Raw genomic sequence first — 21,227 nt, 5'->3', positions numbered from 1 at the left:
GACACTTTTGAACTATTTTACATTTTATTGAGTTACAAACACGGACTTGTTTCAGTATATGTTGTTTCACAATCTTTTTTTCAAGCAAGAAAACAAAGTAGAGTTATTTTATTAATTAAAAGATCCTAAAGCACTATCAATTTGTCATCCATATGGCCATGCATGAGCAGAACAAAAAATATGGAATATATACTCTGGTCGCTCTGCGTCACGACTATGTCATGATAACGTGCATGTAATAGTCACTGGTTGTGCTGTGTTCAAAATATTAGTCAAAACGTTCAAAAAATATCATTACTTTCTCCGATTTCTCTTTGATATTACTGGTGCTAGTATAATTATGTTTAATATTCTCCAATATATTTCTTTATTTAGTTGGAAAATACTTGTGACCTAAGGGTTGTCACTATGAGTCGCTAGACGAGTAGAGATAAAGGTCCCTTAGGTGACTCATATTTTCCTTGGCTGAACGAAGAAAAATATTGGGGAATAACATCTAATTATACCACACATATATATGCCGGGTTGAACATGTTTCAACAAAAATAACGGTTTTTCATACCCAATTCAATCTTTATCAAGACAACTTGTATTTATGTCACTGGTTATGCAGTACTCAAAATATGACCACTATAGTCTAGGAATTGTCATGAATTATGCTTGAGGAGATACATGTATAGTCATATTATTCCCAATATCTTTTTTCATTCAGCTGGAAAATACTTACGACTGAAGGTTTTTGTCACAGTAACTTGTCTTTGTGACAAGGGCCCTTAGGTCTTGGATATCTTCCTTGGCTGAATGAAGACAAATATTGTGGAATAGTATTTAATTGTAGCCTACTGTTCTATTGTAAGATTGTGTACAATCATATATGTATGTGTGTGTGTATACATGTAGTTCTCTTTTGATCTTCCGTAAGGAAACTATGATAATGAAATGGCTTTGTTTGACTCTGTGTCTCTGTCTGTGTCTATGTCTGTCTCTGTCTCAGTCTTTGTCTCTGTCTCTGTCTCTGTCTGTGTCTGTCAATCTGTCTGTCTGTGTCTATGTGTGTATCTGTCAGTCTGTCTGTCTGTCTGTGTATCTGTCTGTCTGTCTGTCTGTCTGTCTCTGTGTATCTGTCAGTCTGTGTCTGTGTGTGTATCTGTCTGTCTGTCTGTCTGTCTGTGCAAGATATCTCAAAAACAACAGCATCAATTCTAATGAAACTTGGGAAACATCTTCCTGATGCCAATGAAAAAAACTGATTAGATTTTGGTAAACATCCTGTGAATATTAATGATACATTTGCATAATTGATTACTTTCACTAATTAGACTATATCTTAAGAATACAACCTTCACATTACATGTAAGGTAGTACATACATCAACAATACTATGCCTCCTGTAAAGCTTGTTGATGTAGCTTTTAGTTTTTAACAGTTATTTGCATAATTAATTATTTTTGACAATTAGTCAATTTTGAGGATGCAAGCTTCAAATTACATAAATAAATAATTGATGACATTGAAGTGCAGTATCCCATATTGCTTGGTGATGTAGTTTCTTATGTTATTGAGTCATTTGCATAATTAATGATTTTAATGATGTTTGATGTCACTTGATTATATAGTTTTTAATTTCATTTATTCATTTGCATAGTGAATGCTTCAAAGATTATCTGCAGACTTTATATATTGACTATGACAAAACACACACATCTTATATGCATGTGTCAAATTTCATATAATTTGGTAGATATGTCAATGATAACAAAAGGATTTAGGAACAATAATCCTAACAGAAGGCATTCCTTTAACATTTGGTTGATGTGAGATATCACATGTGCCTAAAAAAGAACTGTTTTGTTGTACAGACATTATGTACTGGTGAGAAATAATTTGTTCAGGTTCTTGTTGTCAATAGAGGAATAAGTTCAGTGTGAAATATATATATATATGAAGAATATTATTACTTTATTTCTTGAATTCCAATATAATGAAAGTGTATATTAAACATAAACACAGATGAATTATTTCAAAATTCTTCCAATATAAGTAATGCAATTGTCTTTAAATATTGACAAGATTCTACACATGTCATGTAAGGCTATAGGGTATTACTGGTTATTGTACAGTGGTGATAGATCTAGCAATGTTCCTTATCTTCAAGTTTCTGAATGACTAACCAAGCTTGACATCCATAAAACACACAATTAACATCCAAATTTTGACCTCTTGTAACCCTGGCAGAGCGACACAAACCAGGTTTTATATGATGTAATGTCAGTATGCTAGCATGGCATACTTGGCAGAGAGACACAGACTTACAAAAGGTTTTATGTGATTTGTCAGTATGCAAGTTAAGCGTCACATACCTGGTGAGGTCATGATAGGGTCACACTTTAATGGACTTACCAATAATCTATCAACTTTCAAGGGCTCACCTGGATGATAATCTCATGGTTTTTTTTCATCTTTTGTTTTGAATGATAATTTGATGAGTTTATTCAGTCTTCTTGGTGAGGTTTCAAACCATAGTAAAACAAAGAGCCTGGAGCAATGCTTTTTAAATCTGTTTTCATATTTTTTGATGAGGAGGATGAATATGTTTAGACACAGAATAACCATTCTAGGTGTAAAGTACATATGCACCCACCCACACAAACACAGACACACACACACACACACACACACACACACACACACACACACACACACACACACACACACACACACACACACACAAACCTAAAAAAACGTTAAAATGACAATGTGAGCTGATCGGTGTTGAGATGAGGTTTGCAAAGTGAATTGAAAACCCATCCTGGAGATAGCATAATTTTTTTTCTTTCAGATCTTATGCAATAATCTGAGACCACCCCTAAAGCATGTACACGTGTGTAATACCTTAGAGTGTCTTGTCTTATTAACCTTAAGTCACAGGGAATGTTCCCTCAATGAACTCTCACCTTTGACATCTGTATATCTATCACTATTAAACAAGCCGACCAGATACATCCATTACAATATCTGACTGACCCACATTTAGTGATGATGTACAGAACTTCATATTTACTAAAACAGTGTGTATGCTAGCTGACCCAACTTTGAACAATTTCCGACACAAAACTGATCACTTCACTGTAATGTAGTAATTAGGTTTGCACATATCTATTAGAATGTCGATCAAAGGAGTTCGGTATCAATTTGTAAAATGAAATTCCATGATATCACCATGTAATTACATTACTGCTTTGTTTACCTAACGTTGGCATAGGTATGATAATTATTACCAAATGACATCCTAACAGACTTCTCTTTCATGTAATCAGACAACCCCCCACAGTATTTCTAACACTTATAACCTATAGGATGTGATCCCATGTGACTGGTTCAGTGATAACATACTACTTATTTTGAACCTTAGTAAACAAAAGAAAAAAAGTTTCTACTCTAAAGTCATAATTGATAATCTAATATCAACTATCTATGTATGCATACGGATATATAAAACATGAATTTTACTTCATTAAAAACCAATGACTCATTTGGTAGTGAATTTTTGAAAGCTTTCCATTATAATATACTGATGAATATTTCATAAGAGATTATATGGATTTGTGAATCTTAAAAACTCAAAGTTTGGGTTTCACTTTAGTTGCACATATATTGATTATACTTATAGCTTTTCGAGCTAACATACAAAAAAAAACCCCACATCATTTCACCGTTGTGTATACTTTAAAAGTCACGCAGCCTTTTCATGTCAAGATAAACCATTCAGAATTAAATGTATTCAGGGTATACCCATGTAGCCAGCCAGGGGGCAGTCGCTTTGTTCATCTCATTATTTGAAATCAAATTAAATTAATGAAACGGTTGGATTATAGTGTATAGCACGCATGGTTTCACCTCTAGGGTCCTCCCATCAAGTTTGAAAACCTGACTTAGAGATTTTCTGGAGTAAATTGGCTCGGCTTCCCTGTTTGAAATCTATGTTGTATGGATAATGGTGCTAATTTTGACATTTTTCATGCTCACTGTAATTTACCTATTACATATGTATAAGGAAAGGTGTTACTGATTATAAATCCAAAAGGGAGCTGTATAATCAAGGTGAAACTCAAAGGTCATATTTTTTTCTTTCGAGATTTTATATATATTTTTCAAGGCCTGAAAACCTGGAGCTATATAACTTGAAGGATTTAGAAAAAAATAGTGACATGTGTGTGTGTGTGTGTGTGTGTGTGTGTGTGTGTGTGTGTGTGTGTGTGTGTGTGTGTGCATGCGTGCGTGCATGCGCGCGCGTGTCTGTGTGTGTCTGTCTGTGTATGTGTCTGTCTGTGTGTGTGTGTGTCTGTGTGTGTACTTAGGGATATAGGATTACCTATTAGTGGTCAATCTCTATTAATATCCCACTAATTTATAACTTGTCAACAAATAAGTATATAATCAGGTCTGTACCTTTTCAGGACTGTTTACATACAGACATCAAGCCCATGTATATATGGCCCAGAGACTTAAGAGTTATTGGTGGGGAGAGGTTCTTGAGATAAACTAGTCTGACAGCTAGTGAAAATGTATGAATTTTTGAAAGAGGACTGGCAATAACATAGTTATTATTTGAGTATATTCCAAAATAGCTGCAATTTGTGATCATTTCAAGAAAAAAAAAGAAAAAAAAAAATATTTTACCTGTAAGCAAAATGGAATATTCTTATTATTTCCCAATATTTGGTTCTTTCATTCAGTTCAATACTCATGACCTTAGGGGGTTTGTTACTTCTAGTCTTTCAACTTGTAGTGACAAGGCCCCTTAGGTCACTCATATTTTCCTTGGCTGAATGAACAAAACATATAGGGATAATATCTAATTGTTACTTCATATTTGTAGAAAACTAATGAAATTTTTTGTTTCAAATTCATAATACAAATGAAAGTGCTACATTTTCATGATTTTGTATCAATGCTCTTGAAATGTCACTCCCAACCAACCAGCTAGGCCAAATTTGACACACAGTAATGTCCTGTGACCCACCAAATTGTAATGTTCCTGTATTTCTTACAATGTGGTGACTCACAAGAAAAGATGATTGACAAGTCCTGCTGTTTATGTTCAGCTTTATTTACCAACAATTTGACACCTTACGAGAGATCTTCTTGACGGTCATATAATACAAATGAAAAGTGAGTCAAATAAACATTTAGTGATCGACAGCAAAGGTCTACTACACTAAAAGTGAATATGATCTAAAAAGACAAAGTAATAGAACAAAGACAGAAAGCACTACAAAATATGGGAACTTGTAAAAAAAATAGAAAAGATGACTAAAAATTAATATATGTCTAAATTTAGTTTTCATCTCAAAATTGATGTATATTATATCATAATACAGATAAAACAATCAGATGAAAATGTGGAAATCTCCAGGGTATTGCTCTGTGTTTTTCCGACTGACTTCACCAGAAGAACGATATTAAACTTTAATCTTTAAAAATTCATTAAAACCAGCCTGTGGGTTATCCAATATGCCGAGTGTTATATTTCATATTGCCTCAGTGTACACCTGTTATAGATCTGTTGCTCTAGTCAAATAAATCAATTTTTGAGATAAGATTACATGTTTTGTTCCAACCTCAAAACCAGACACTTCCTGACATACGACTCTTCCGTAGCCGACAGTTCTTCCGTTCGAGAGGTTTGTTCTCAGTGCGTCAGTGATATTACTAGTCACTTCAGTGGGTCCATGTTTTTTACCCAGTACTCATAAATGTAATAAAGTTGATGGACATCTTCAAGATTTGATTAAATTTGGAAAGTTTCTACCATCGATAATCATTCTCAAAATTATTGTGGAGTTAGTTAAATATGTTGTTTGGTAATGAAATTTACTGGACAGATTATTAGATCAGAGACAATTTGTCCAAAATTTCAAATACACTATACACCTACATTTGCCATGTCAGTCTGAGTCTGGGTTTTTATTTGGAATTAGAAACAGTTGTCATTTATACAGAAAAGAGTCTAGTACACTGTATGTAAATGTACTATTGAATGGTTAAATTTCAAGAGATCGTATTTTTTTCTGAAAACGGTTAAATGTGGCTTCAGTTTCCATGATTTGAGAAGTATAACATATTATGGCATGATTTGTTCTCAAGGAAAAAAAATACCATTGATTTAAATAGAACAAATAATTTCAGAGTGAAAATGAAAATTTCCACAGTATCAGTTTGAATTTTCATGTGAAATATAGATTGTTACTATTTAATTTTACTCCATTTTGGCTAACAATTGCATAAAGTAGGTAAAATTTATGTGACTGCCCCTATCACTTTAACCTGGTTAACCACCAAAATTATGGTACAATATTTGGAAATTATGCCATTGTACCAGATATTCCCCTTTCTGTTACTGATTACAGGGACTGTCAAACCATAGCAAAACCACTGTTTCTTAATACATTGTTAGTTGTTTCATTCACATACTAGCCAGGGTATGTTGTGAATTAATTATTAGACTGTAAGATACATTGACATGTATACATAAATATATGTTGTGTTGTGTTCCAACCCCATCAGCGTCCATCTAAGTGGGGCAAAGCTGATTTGATGAGGATGAGGACAATCCGACACAGTGTCCCTTCATTGAGAGGGGCAAGGGTGGTGAGGACACCCTCCCCCCAAACACGATGTAAATTCTCTGCAACGAGCAAGAGTGGTAAGGGCACCTCAACACAGCGTACCTTCTCTGGGAGGGGCAAGGATGATGAGGGTGCTCCTACACAGTGTACCTTCTCTGAGAGGGGTAATGGTGATAAGGACACCCCAACACAACATATTACCTTCTCTGAGAAGGGCAAGGGTGATCAAGGCACCCTAACACAGCATACTTTCTCTGAGAAGGGCAAGGGTGATCAAGGCACCCTAACACAGCATACTTTCTCTGAGAAGGGCAAGGGTAATCAAGGCACCCTAACACAGCATACTTTCTCTGAGAGGGGCAAGGGTGATCAAAGCACCCTAACACAGCATGCTTTCTCTGAGAGGGGCAAGAGTGCCCCAACACAGCATATTGTATGGACTAGTGAGTTTAATGAAACAAAATGTAGATTGTAATATATGACTATATAGGTTATGAGATATACGGTACATGTACTATGCACAGTGAAAGTAGTGGGAAAATGTTAATGGAATGTATATTCATAATGATGGTTTTGAATTGATAACTATCTCAGAACTATTATTTACATATACTATATACTATATTACTAGTACATACAGCCCAGTGTACATGTATGTGTACATCTTACAACCTTAGGGATCAATAGGCCAGCTAACAACAAGTTCAAATTTCAGCTTATCACTGACAAACAATGAATTAATGTTCAAAATTGGAGATCATATGATACTCAAATATGGAGGAAATGAAATATTCCTACCTGTAATAATAGCTTGCAAAGGTTTTGTTGCAAATAAGTTCAGATAAATAACAAGGGCAAGATTACTGTCAAGTTATCAATTTATGGCAATGAATGCACTGCAATGAATATAGACAAAATGGAGATCTTGAGTTAACTTGCTTGTCAAGTATGCATACATGTACCTGTATGGGGAGGGAGGGAGTGTGGATTGGTGGTGGTGGGTGGGCATGTACATTGTATGTGTGAGGTAGGGTGGATTGGTGGTGGTGGTGGTGGTGGTGGTGGGTGAGCATGTATGTGTGAGGTAGGGTGGATTGGTGGTGGGTGGGCATGTATTTGTGAGGAAGGAGGGGGGGGTGGAAGGGGGATATTTATATCTCTATTGATAGAAAACTTTAACATTATAAGTATATACTGTTTTTTATACACAAACTTATTTGACTCTGTCATATAGTAGAACACAGTAAAGTACATATGACAGACAATTAGTAACATTGACAAATTTGGCCAACCTTCAGTATGTGTACACGTTCACCATAGCCACTAAATCATGTCCCCTTTTGACTGTAGTATATTACTTTGATCTTAGCAGTAAGAACTTAGTGACACATGTAAGCATAAAAATTAATCATGACACAGTTGTGGTAATCCTAAATTATGAGCAGGAAACCAGTGAATATCCCATCACTCCTTTTATGGCTCAGTCACGGTTTTACAACTTTAGGAAACTAGCAATCATGTACTGTACTTTTCCTGTCATACAAGATTAGATTACTGACAGGATTCTACTAATACCATTGTCCATGTTGACAGCCTTTGATGAAGTACAATGTCTGTGTTACCGTAACAAATGTTGTACAAAGCTGCAAGTACATGTCTGTCTTACCGTAACAAATGTTGTACAACATTGCAAGTTACAGGATAAAGTACCCGTCTCCGTTCTTAACAAAAATGGTGCAAAGTTACCTGTAATGTATGGTACTAGTGAAAGCTTGCATAAAGCTGATTGATTATAGCAAATGTGAGCTCATCTGATTCTGAAATGGAACATGGTGAAAGGCATTCAAATTTTGTTGAACAGTAATACAAGTAATTCATATTACTTTGCTCCTGTATATGTTTTTTTACTTGTCTTTTTTAGTAGTGTATGTATTTAAATTTTTTTGTTAGTGCTGCGCCTAACAATCTTAGTGACCCCTGGTACAAAAGGGATGCAATAAATAAATAAAACAAATAAATAAATATTCAAAAGTCAAAATTTCAAGAGATGAGCATCACAACTTTTCAGTGACACGATCTGTCACCATCATTGGTAACGTTTGGATTTTATTTCAAATTTTTGTGTCCGCAGACCAGATTTTATCATCATTTATATGAACATTCAATCTTATGATAACATCATTATTGGAGATGATGTTGTGAGATAACCCTCTGCTGTACCCCCCCCCCCCCCCCCATGTGTGTTCCAAAATACCATCACCAAGGTAGAGAGGACACTATTTCAGAAATGACTAGTAATGATGAAAATTAGATAACATCTTAGCTAAGAACTTAATTCTTTGTATGTACACAATCAATGTTTTTTCTGTAAAGGTTTATGATAGGAATAAACCAACCTTACAGTTACACATTTTCTATACAAATTTTTGAAGAAAACATTAAACAATGGTTTTTGAATTATGATAAAATTCATCTTATACATGTAGCATCCTCAACAGCATAAAAATGTAAGTGTTTTCTCTAGCATATTAGTATTTCAATGTAGATTTCCATTTATTTTCTTTCTTTATTTCTAGTTTTGTTCCTTAGTTGACAGCTCGTTTATTTAGACTGGTGCCACCATCACCCACGCATTGAAAGTAAAGGTCTCCCAATGAAGACCCTATCCCCCAGGCCTACCTGTGTCTGTATTTCTTGGTTCAGACCACATGCATGTTTTGCGTGTGACTTAATTTTCAAGAAAAGATTTGAGCTTGAGGGAGTAGCTGAGCTAGTGATGAATCATTAAAAGCTTTCTGTTCACATGTTCAGTATTTCCTATTACAAGTTAAAGGCTTTTGTAGTTCGGGAAATGACAGCTTCTCGCAAGTGCTAAAATGTGGGAAGTGCTCCTTTCAAATGCTCTTCAGCCCCAGGGGTTTTTGTGAAATCTGTCGAATTGCCACAAATGCAATTCAAAGAATAATGGTTAATGTTCTCGTTCCTTGATCGAAAGGGCTGCATAAGAACAGAGGAAATCATGATTTTAATGATCTGCAGATGCAATAGAAAAGGAGAACTCTTTTCTAAAAATGATAGAATTCACCATATGCAAATTATAGTGCTTCAGCAATTGCAACAAAGTACCATTGACAGGTTTGGATTTTTGAAGCATGGCTTTGAAGTATTTTATAGAAAGGCAGAACTCCTCCATTCTGTCACACCGGAGCCAGTATGCTCTCATGCATTCCCTGAAGATAGTCAAATGCAATCCGTGTAATATGCAGCTGTAGGTCTGAACCATATTGGTATTGGATTTCAAATCCCCAATTCCCAGACAAACTGTGAGAGCTTGTTATAGAACATGTCATCAGATTTCTACACCAAATATGGCTAAGGTATATTATTGCTTGATTCTTTCCTTTTAAATGCTTAAAATGGAAAAAATTGACAATAAAGGAAAAATCGTTCTCATCTTGTTTTCTGATTGATTGTGATATCATATGTACAATTGTTAAAATATTGTAGGTATGGCTTGATTACGTACTTCAGGTATTCATATTAGTGTTGTAAGTGATGTAATTGGTAAAAGATACCGTCCTCAATGCCTGCTAACTATTACAATATATCATTGATACTTTAGCATGTTTCACTTATCATCTAAGAAAATCGAGAGTTGACTAGAGTGATCAATTAAATACTTTGGCAGTCACATCCGATTAATCTTATTGCAGTGTATACATATAGATGATATAGAATTACTATTGTAAACTCTTTTGTAACTATGTACTAAGAAAAAACCTCCAAATAAATTAATGACCAATATGTTATTATGTATAAGAACAACTTAAGTATAATGCATATCTTTCAAATGTCTCCAGTAAAGTGGGCTGAAACATCTGTAATGGCCAATGCAAACAGAAGTTGTAGAGTCATTATGGTTGAATGGTTAGAGTGGCTGGCTTGGAATCTGTAGATTGCTGGTTGTGGAGTCATGATGGTTGAATGGTTAGAGTGGCTGGGGGGGGGGGGAGGTACCACTGGCCAGGTCTGGTAGGGGTGTGTGGCCAATGCTGTCAACCCCAGACCCCATTTTAGACCGTTCAACTTTTTAGAAGACCCCATTTTAGACCAATGTTGAAAGATGACTGCAGTGCTGCACATGCACAGTTAACGTAACAATGCATTATGGGGCAATATCTAAGAACAATCATTTCAGGGGGTGTGTATGCTATCTCATAGTCACCGATTCCCAGGGAAATTCCCGGAAAATTTTGAACTAATCGAGAATTTATTAAGGTCCAAGACCCCATTTTAGACCAAATAAAATAAAAAATTGTGAAAATTGGACCCCATTTTAGACTCATTAGCTCTAAAAAGACAGTACCCATTTTAGACCAAGGACGAAAAACCCTACCCCAAAGGGCAGCACATATATGTATACCCAATAGGCCGGATTTATAAGGAAACTGGTAGGATAGGGATTTTTACATGAATGCTTAATCAACAATTCATGTGCATTTAAGGAGGCTGTAGTTGATTGTATGCTTCCCAAGGAGTTTAGTGTAAGGGTGTCATGCTATTATATGTCCGTGGTAGAGGTATTAATCGTAAATTGCTTTTAAGCACAGAGGGAAAGCACTATATAAAAACTAGCATTTTACATATTATCTTACTATGACCTATAGATACATATATAATGACTTGATATATTGTGAATTTGAGTCACGTATGTATGACTGTGGCAAACATAGTTTTGACAAGCTAAAGCTATAGATATAACTGAGTCTTTTACTCTTGTCCCTTATGACTGTGGCAACCTTAGTTTCAACTATCAAAATCATAGATTAAACTGACAATAGATTGAATTTGAGTCACATATGACTGTGGCAACCTTAGTTTCGACTATCAAAATCATAGATTAAACTGACAATAGTTTGAATTTGAGTCACATATGACTGTGGCAACCTTAGTTTTGACTATCAAAATCATAGATTAAACTGACAATAGTTTGAATTTGAGTCACATATGACTGTGGCAACCTTAGTTTTGACTATCAAAATCATAGATTAAACTGACAATAGTTTGAATTTTAATCATGTATGACTGTGGCAACCTTAGTTTCAACTATCAAAATCAGTAGACATAACTGACAATAGATTGAATTTGAGTCATGTATGACTGTGGCAACCTTAGTTTCGACTATCAAAATGATAGATTAAACTGACAATAGATTGAATTTGAGTCATGTATGACTGTGGCAACCTTAGTTTCAACAAGCTAATTTAGATTGATATACACTAAAACTACTATTATACTGTAGAAGGTTTTTACATACATGTAAATGGATGTTAACTGTTCTTCAGTAATGAGGATATAATCACCCAATGAATATACTGGAAGTTTCCTACAAAATACATGTAGCTGTTCACACAAATACTACACTAGTCTGAATTTCTCATGTGACTGTGTAATCACCCATCAACATCCACTGATAAGTTAATGCAACAATAATGGTTTATTTGTTGCTGTCTCAGTTTGTGGAGATCGAGTCATCTTGCCAGTATAAACCTCAGCATTGTAATCTTTCAATGAAAATTTAGGACCCCTGTCTTTCAGTTTATATCCCTTTATTTAATTATTGCTACAGTTGCTGTAGATTTTTATGAAACTCTATAACTAAAGGATGTGACAAAATCATACTAAGAAAATTTCAGAAGTTGTGACACAGACAAAGGATGATGGAACGTTCATGTATGTAGCATTTCAAGTGAATCATTGTCAAGCATATGGTCTTATGATATATTATCAAGGGGAAAGGATACATAAATCATAACTGATACTTCACATCTCAGGTTGGCCATTTACAGAAGTTTAGCACTTAAAAAATTATTGACAATGGAACAAAAAGATCGTTTTGTTCATTTTGTAAATTGACCTAATTTTCTTTATTTTACCACATTCATATATGACAGGTGGAGATCTGTTTCCATGGAAACTTAGATTACCACTTACGTGCACTTATACCTATCACTTTTTGTGAAGAAATTCATGTTGTATGGATTTCCATTTTCACATTTTAGTGTTGAAAGTTGTATCGTTTCATTCCTCAACTCATTTGGTCAAAGTGTGAAGAATATAGATAGGTCAGTAGTGACACTTTTTAAAATTTCTAGATTGATCGATAGTGATTTTTTGTTCAACGAACTGTACACACCCTGCTTTACAAACTTATGTAAGCACCTATAACACAGCCCTATGATACAGCCTCCTGACAGATAAAGTAGTCTGTGTATTATGGAAGTAAAACTCCCTACATTACAAACTTGTGTGAGCCCCTATAACATAGCCCTATGATACAACCGCCTGACAGATAAAGTAGTCTGTGTATTATGGAAATAAAACTCCCTACATTACAAACTTGTGTGAGCCCCTATAACATAGCCCTATGATACAGCCGCCTGACAGATAAAGTAGTCTGTGTATTATGGAAATAAAACTCCATGCATGACAAACTTGTAAGCCTACACTATGATGTAGCTCCCAGACAGCTGAGTTACTTATCTACAAGTTCAAAGTGACACAAGCTGACATCATAGGGTTTTTACTTGGGTAAAAATATTTAGAACAAAAGCTAAATTAATTAAACTATTTATTTTCCAGTCTGAATGTTAAATCTGCACTAGCTGAAACTGGGATATTTTTCATCAAGTAACCAAAGATATATTCATTAAAAATTGGTCAGTCACTTACAATAAAACATACCTGTTACTTAGCAGTCAATATTATCTGTAGATAGTGTAGTGGCAAGTTTAAATCTTGAGCGAAAGCTCAGTTTTGAATCTGTCGAAATTTTAAAACTCTGTTGTATGTTCAGGTTGTAACTGGAATGTCATTTTTTGGTCAGAAGACCACAATGTACATTCTCTAAAAATTGTTAAATACCAATAAATTCATGTTAATCAGTGGTTGATATTATCCATAAGCAGTACTGAAATAGATGGGAATTTGTGATCACCGTAGAGGGCGCTGAATTTTTAGGTGTAGACCTAAAAATCAATTTGATTGACAGCTACAAAAAATATATTTACCCAAAGGTGATGCAATACTATTCTCAGTGTACGATGTTACGAGTAAGTTATTGTACCTGACAAAAAATTTCCAGTTGCAGCTAGTGCATCATCAATGTTGATACCTATATATCTCCAATGACAATTATTATAGTCTTCTATCATAGTTAGCACAGGATATGGCATAGTAAAGGTTTCCTTGACATTACAGTTTACACGGACTATATCATCAAATCATTAATGCTGTATGTCTTAATACAAGGTATCGAGATCTGTCAATTTAAAGAGATGACGCGACGGTCAATGTGTTCCAATTTATAGTACAATACAATACTATTGGTACTTTTTGACATGTAGCATAAATTATCCAAAAACTGTGTATATAAGATCCAGTTCCGTATGCCCCTTCCATATTTTTGTTGTAATTGTGTATATGTACTATTTATGATTACTTGTATTCCACACCCAAATTTGAATGATTTGTTTTGAATATTTCAGTGTGAGGTTGATGGTTGATAGCTTTGTTTGTATGTTTGTGTTTGTATGTTTGTGCTATTGCAGAGCGAGTTTGATGGTTGATAGTTTTGTTTGTTTGTCTGTTTGTTTGTTTGTTTGTTTGTGCTATTCCAGAGTGAGTGTGATTGTTGACAGCTTTGTTTGTTTGTTTGTGGTTTTTCAGAGTGAGCTTGACAGACATATCCAGGAACATCGGGAAGAAGAAGCTGGAGAACGAGTGTATCCTTGTAGGATTTGTACCAAGGAATTTACCAGGACTTCATTACTCAAGGAGCATATGAAGAGCCATTACAAGATAAGGTGAGTAACATTAGATCCAATTATCAAATTTTGAGAGAGAAAATTGTTGTCCTTTTTTTTACTTTTTTGTATGTGTGCTGAATTGTTGTGGTATTACTACTAAGAATTCTTGTGTTTCAGTCAAAATACTATATCATATTCCAGTGATTAGATTATATCTACAATTTTTAACTTTTAGAATATTTTTAGGTAAAAAATTCATGTTTTATTTCACTATTCATGTTGAATATTCATATCAAAGTATGAGCTGGAAGACTTAAAATTATGGTGCTTCATCAACATTCTCAGAAAATGGCTTTAACTTTTTATGTTTTTCTATGCATATGAAGTCTAAAAATGATGTATTCAACAGGTCACTATCAACTCACTGAAACACAACAAAAGTGATATTTCCAAAACACCATTGCAGAAATGGTTGCAGCCAGAGGAGGTTTTTGGGTCATTTGACACACATTTTTTGGACCTGACCCACAATTTTGGAAGTGACAGGTCATAGATGACCCACACTAAAATTGTATGCAAACACATTTAGCAACATGACCACGCCTATAGCAATAGCCAAATAATCGCATATACTGCATAGATAACAACAGGGTTGATACCAGCAACTGCATAATCATTCATCAAATATCTAGCATGGATCAACATGTGGATAAATATTTTCTAAAAACTGTACAGCTGTGCTACAACACCATTGGCACTTTTTTTTATGATGTTCCAAAAAAATTTATGATGACCCAGAAAAACGAAAGTTCGGGACACTATGTCCCACTCTTTCAAAAGGCTGGCTGCAACACTGCAAAGTGACTCGTTTAGTAATTTCTTAATGAAGTCTTACAAGAGATATTCTGTTTGATGCAATAGAGTGATATCTCTCTGTTAGGTACACCACCATTATCTCAAACATTTTAATTTGTTTGTTTTATCATGGCTTCATTAAACTTGTTATTTCTAGGACAAACCTGCTGATGACTAAGCATCAAAAGAGAAGTATTGATAGGTCAGCCTTTTCTAATGAGTGTTGTCATTGTGGCAAATCATTCCAAAAACCCAGTCAGTTGGAGAGACATATCAGGATCCACACAGGTAAATTGAGACAATGTTCAGGTATATTATAAAGACACCTATACTGACAGAGTTTGAGGCAAAAGATTGATAAGCAGATTAACATACTGTCCTGGGTATTTTAGACACTTTAGTTCTTATAGTGTGAGTCTGCAAGGCATGATATGTAATATGGAAGCTACTCTACACACATATAAATTTGTCTTCTGTAACTTTGTTCATGTTTCATCTTATATAATGATTTATGTAGATATTCTCTGTAGAATTAGAGATGAACATGTGATCACTAAGGGTATATTTTACCTGCTAACAGTCAGGGATTCTGGCTGATAATCCCAGTGGCTGCACCTCATAATTTCTATCTCTATACCCTTGAATCAATTCTTTGTTTATGTTTTACATCACTCTACACAATAGTTTTTGTAGCTATTCTTAAAGTAGAGTTACAGATGAATGTATGATCTCTAAAAGGTATGTTTTACCTGCTAAGTCAGGGGATCAAAACATGCCTATTGCCTATCCACTACTGTAATGATCTTTAAGAACATTTAGAATTCTTGTACACACATTTTGTTAATGACACTGTACTTGCTATAAAATCGGCATCCATGATCAAATTTTGGCTCCCACTTTGCCTATCACTAGTTCAGTGTTCCAATATGTAATACAAAAAGTCAGTAAAACTTAAACTGTTGCCATGGCAATAAATGAGATTGTTGTCATCCCCTTTTTGTTTTATGAAATCTCGCCAAATTTCCACTCTTTGTTACTGATTTTATCCTTTGGTTTTGTAGGAGAACGGCCATACAAATGTGAGGACTGTGGCAAGGCATTTAACCAAAAAGGTGCTTTACAGGTCCATATGGTAAAACACACTGGAGAAAAACCCTACATTTGTGAATACTGTCCTGGTGCCTTCTCACAAAAGGGAAACTTGCGAGCCCACATTGCCAGAGTACATACGGAAAACAAAGCCTTGGAAAAGACATATGAGTGTGAAGAATGTAGCTGTGTCTTCAAGAAACTTGGAAGTCTCAATGCCCACATTAGCCGTATGCATTCAGAAGCACCACCTCCAACACAAGTACAGATCTCACCTCTAAAGTCAGGCCTAGACCCTTCAAAGGGGGGTGATATTACCCATATTGCTTCAGGTCAAAGTTCAACAGCTGTTACTGATGTCATACAACAACTTCTTGAGTTGTCTGAGCAGCAGTCAAGTGACAACCCTGAAGGTATGTACCAGTCAATATTGTTCAGCTGTTGACATTGCTCATGGCCAGGTCACTAATAGCAAATGATATAGACTTTATTACTCTAAAATATGGTGGCCAACGTGCAGCCTACTCATGATAAAGCAAACTAGAGTATCTTGGGACAAACCTGTGTTCAGTAGGGTCAAACTGAGAATCGCCCTGATAATAAAAGTAGGAGGTAAATAATGAAATTGTGGAAACTTCACTACGTCAGATTTTAATCAGATTAGGAAGATTCCAACTTTCAAGTTAAATCCCCAAAGACAGTTTATAGTGGTTTGACATCGTAAGATTCACTACCTGTATTATGGAATAGTAGTCTTTTGTTTGAGAGGAGTGTTAAGATGAAAATAATCTTCCATGGTGTGATTTCACATTAAAATTTAACAGATCTAAACGGATGAGATGATGGTTTAGATATAAATTATGAATGACAGTGATGTATTTTATAGCCAACTATGATATACTGGTAGAATCTTATTTAGCAGACCTGGTTGACATGAAATGACACCTGACTAGATTTGATTTTCTTCTACGTTTGCCATCAAATTATTTATCTTCTTATCAAATATTTATGAACTTTCTGTCTGAAAAACTGATGTGTACTATGTACACACAAGTCACATGATGAAATAGTAATAATTATTCTGAAACAAAAACAGTGAATTTTGAATTTTATTCCTCACCCTGGAAAAGAGTAAATTATTACCCTAAGCAAAAAATGGAGTGACTTGGGTTTAAAATTTCTCTTGTGATATTGTGTGTATTTTTACTTTGTTACACTTTTTGTATTCCTTGAAGACAAAGAGGTTAGGGTAAAATGATGTCATCACAAAAAGTTTTCCCACAAACCCTTGCAGGAAATCCCCAACATGGCTGAACAGATGTCATGTGCACTAGAGCTTTACAATATTTCAAAGTTGAATAAGTTACTAACGTGCTACTTTATCAAAATCTTTTCCCAAAAAAAACTTTTTTCCTAAAATCAAATTTTATTTGATAGCAGTATTCGATACAAGTGTACTATTAAAATGCAGAAATAAGTCTGACTGGAAATTTTCCTTTAATCTTGTTACACAACTATCAGATGTGATCAAGTTTCAATAGGCCATTGCAGACTGCATACAGGAAATTGAGAATACAGCGCCCTCGTTCAAAATGGGGGTATCATCACCCCTTTGTATCGTTTCTAGAGAGCTTTGCCCCTTTATATTCTGTAGAAGTGTAAATCAGGGATGTTTTTCATATTGTTCAGACATTGAAGAAAGCAGTAGTGTTCTATGCTTAACCAGGTAACCTATACCATGTATACCTCCAAGGTACACACAGACAGGAAGTAGAGCGCCACCATGGCAACTTTTGGAAAGGCCTATTCACAATGGTGTTATTGTTGTTATTATTTTCCAGGTACTCAACAACAAATACAACAGATTGCCATTGATGGAAACATCAGTTCTGATATCTTACAACAAGCACTAGAGAACAGCGGTCTTACTGCCGTACCAGTTGACAACCAACAAGGCATCGGAGAAAAGATACGATCTGAGGTCATGGTCATCAAGAGAATCAAGAGAATCACAATAGGTCGGCTACATACTTGTACGTATTGTAGTAAAGGATTCCGAAAACCCAGCGATTTAGTTCGGCATATACGTATCCATACACATGAAAAACCTTTCAAGTGTCACCAGTGTTTCCGTGCTTTTGCTGTGAAAAGTACCCTTACTGCCCATTTGAAAACACACACTGGTCTCAAGGAGTTCAGATGTCACGTCTGTGAAAAGATGTTCTCCACCCAAGGAAGTCTTAAAGTACACATGCGACTGCATACCGGTGTCAAGCCCTTTGATTGCCCTCATTGTGATAAGAAGTTCCGTACATCCGGTCATCGGAAAAGCCACATTGCCTCGCACTTCAAAGAGCAATCCCCTCGCAAACCAAGGAAAGTTAGTAAACCCCGCCCACCAAAGTCAGACATTCCTTTGCCAGACATTCCCATGCAGGAACCAATTTTGATTACAGACACTGGTCTCATTCAGCAACCTCCTAGAAACAGTCAAATGTACAACCAGTATTTAGGTAATGGACTACAGCAAGCTGGCAGTGTAGACAGACCATACAAGTGTTCATATTGCTCTAAAGGGTTCAAGAAATCTAGCCATTTGAAGCAGCACACACGATCCCACACTGGAGAGAAGCCATACAAATGTCTACAATGTGAAAGATCATTTGTGTCCACTGGTGTGTTGAAAGCTCACATCAGAACTCACTCCGGTGTCAAAGCATACAAGTGTTTGATTTGTGATGGCACATTTACCACCAATGGAAGTCTGAAGAGACACATGTCTACACACAGCGAGGTTCGACCCTTTATGTGTCCTTACTGCCAAAAGACTTTCAAGACAGCTGTGAACTGTAAGAAGCATATGAAGACACATAGACATGAATTAGCCATGCAGGCTGCCCAGCAGGATCAACAACATCCACAACAACAACCACAGCCTCAGCAAGAGATCACCATCAATACCCAACCAGCTCCACAACAAGCTGGACAGCTACAGGATCAGTTAACTGAACAGCAGCAACAAATGCTAGGCTTACAACAAGGAAGTCAGCTGAACCAGCAAGAAGACTCTCTAGCACAGCAAGCATTGGTCCAAGACAGCCTAGGAAATGACAATTTTGGCCAGCAAACACTCCTTGGTCAACAAAATCTGAACCAACAGACTTTGACTCAACAGAACGTCAACCAGCAGAACTTCATCCAACAGAACTTCAACCAACAAACGCAGATCAGTCTCCAGACCCAACAAATTCAACAGCAGCTGGAAGCCATTACTGGTCAGCAGAGCAATTCTTTCCAGCAGCAAGGCTTGACCAGTATCCGGTTGCAGGAGCCGTCACTGACCCCAGCACAACGTAACAGACAGGTCATCATCCAACAAGAGACAGCAGAAGGCAAACGGACTTACAAGTGTGGATATTGCTCCAAAGCTTTCAAGAAATCAAGTCATCTGAAACAGCATATTCGCTCTCACACAGGAGAAAAACCATACCAGTGTCTGCAATGTGGTCGATCGTTTGTGTCATCTGGGGTGCTTAAGGCCCATCAGCGAACACACACAGGACTTAAGGCATATAAATGTACACTATGTAGTGCCTCATTCACAACAAATGGATCACTTACAAGACACATGGTTATCCATAGCACCATCCGTCCATTTAAATGCCCATATTGTCAAGATACTTTCAGAACAGCCCTACATTGCAAGAGACATATGAAGGGTCATCGAGAAATGTCAGAGGAACCCAATGAACAAAGTAAATCTACTGTGAGGAGGCCTCGGTCTTCAATTTTACAGTTGTCTGAGGAGCAATCCGATGAACTAGCCAAGACACAGCCTGCCCAAGATAGTTCTCTATCTCAGAAGATTTTGATTGCTTCTGCAGCCGAAAAGAATCGTGTGAGCGAGATCAAAGACAAGAATGCTGTGGATGACGACGAACCCAAGCATGCACACCAGTGTAACCATTGTAACAAAAGCTTTAAGAAACCAAGTGATTTGGTCAGACATATTAGAATTCATACTGGTGAGAAACCATTCAAATGTGATCAGTGTGGCAAGTCATTTACTGTCAAATCAACACTGGATTGTCATATGAAAACACACACAGGAGTAAAGAACTTCCAATGTCATATTTGTAACTCCCCATTTTCCACCAAGGGGAGCTTGAAAGTTCACATGCGTTTGCACACTGGTGCTAAACCCTTCAAATGCCCACATTGCTCTGAACGTTTCCGAACATCTGGTCATCGTAAGAGTCATATTCAGTCACACTTTAGGACAGTGGAACCAAAGAAACGCAAGACCTCAACTGCCAATCGTACAGCCGAAACATTGCAACCCATTAATCTCTTGAATACTACAGACCAACAAAACATTACTGTCAGTCAACCACAGTTGGTGAACGCACTGAATATTGACCAATCCATACTGCAGCAAAGTCTTGTATCACAAGCTACAGTGTTACCAGCATCAATCACAACCACAGACACGTTCCCAGCTCTTGGTGAAGGAGGTATGGCAGCTACTGTGTTACAAGGATTGGAAGGCATGCAGCTACAATTCACCACTACTAATCTAGGTGGACAGAATGTACAGATACATAGTCTGGATCCCAATATTACTGTACAGATTGATCCTAGCTTACTGCAGCAATTACAGCAAGGTAACATCAATGCTGGAGTCATCACACAGGCTTTACCCACCGATGGTAAGTTTATCAACAAATACTTTGCAATGTTTTAGTAGTTGAGTATAGAAATCAGTGTATTTCTGATGGTACTGTAGTGGGTCCTGCATTCTCTTCCTTTGATATCTTTTAACTGTAAGCATATAATGTGAACCCAT

General features: G+C 36.1%; 1 protein-coding gene across 2 annotated transcripts in view; it reads left to right on the top strand.

The window, feature by feature from the left end:
• The window catches only part of LOC144437135 (zinc finger protein 236-like), a 76,155-nt gene that overhangs the window by 43,201 nt on the left and 11,727 nt on the right, over positions 1–21,227 (top strand). For both annotated transcript variants that reach the window (XM_078125993.1, XM_078125994.1), the window contains exons 3-6: positions 14,358–14,494; positions 15,450–15,580; positions 16,354–16,794; positions 18,223–21,090. In XM_078125993.1, coding sequence (XP_077982119.1) covers positions 14,358–14,494; positions 15,450–15,580; positions 16,354–16,794; positions 18,223–21,090 — 3,577 coding nt within the window. The remainder of the gene's footprint in view (positions 1–14,357; positions 14,495–15,449; positions 15,581–16,353; positions 16,795–18,222; positions 21,091–21,227) is intronic.

Source organism: Glandiceps talaboti, chromosome 7, assembly GCF_964340395.1.
Source record: "Glandiceps talaboti chromosome 7, keGlaTala1.1, whole genome shotgun sequence".
Classification (NCBI taxonomy): Eukaryota; Metazoa; Hemichordata; class Enteropneusta; family Spengelidae; genus Glandiceps; species Glandiceps talaboti.
Note: the sequence above shows the minus strand (reverse complement) of the source record. Positions and strands in the feature narration are given on the sequence as shown.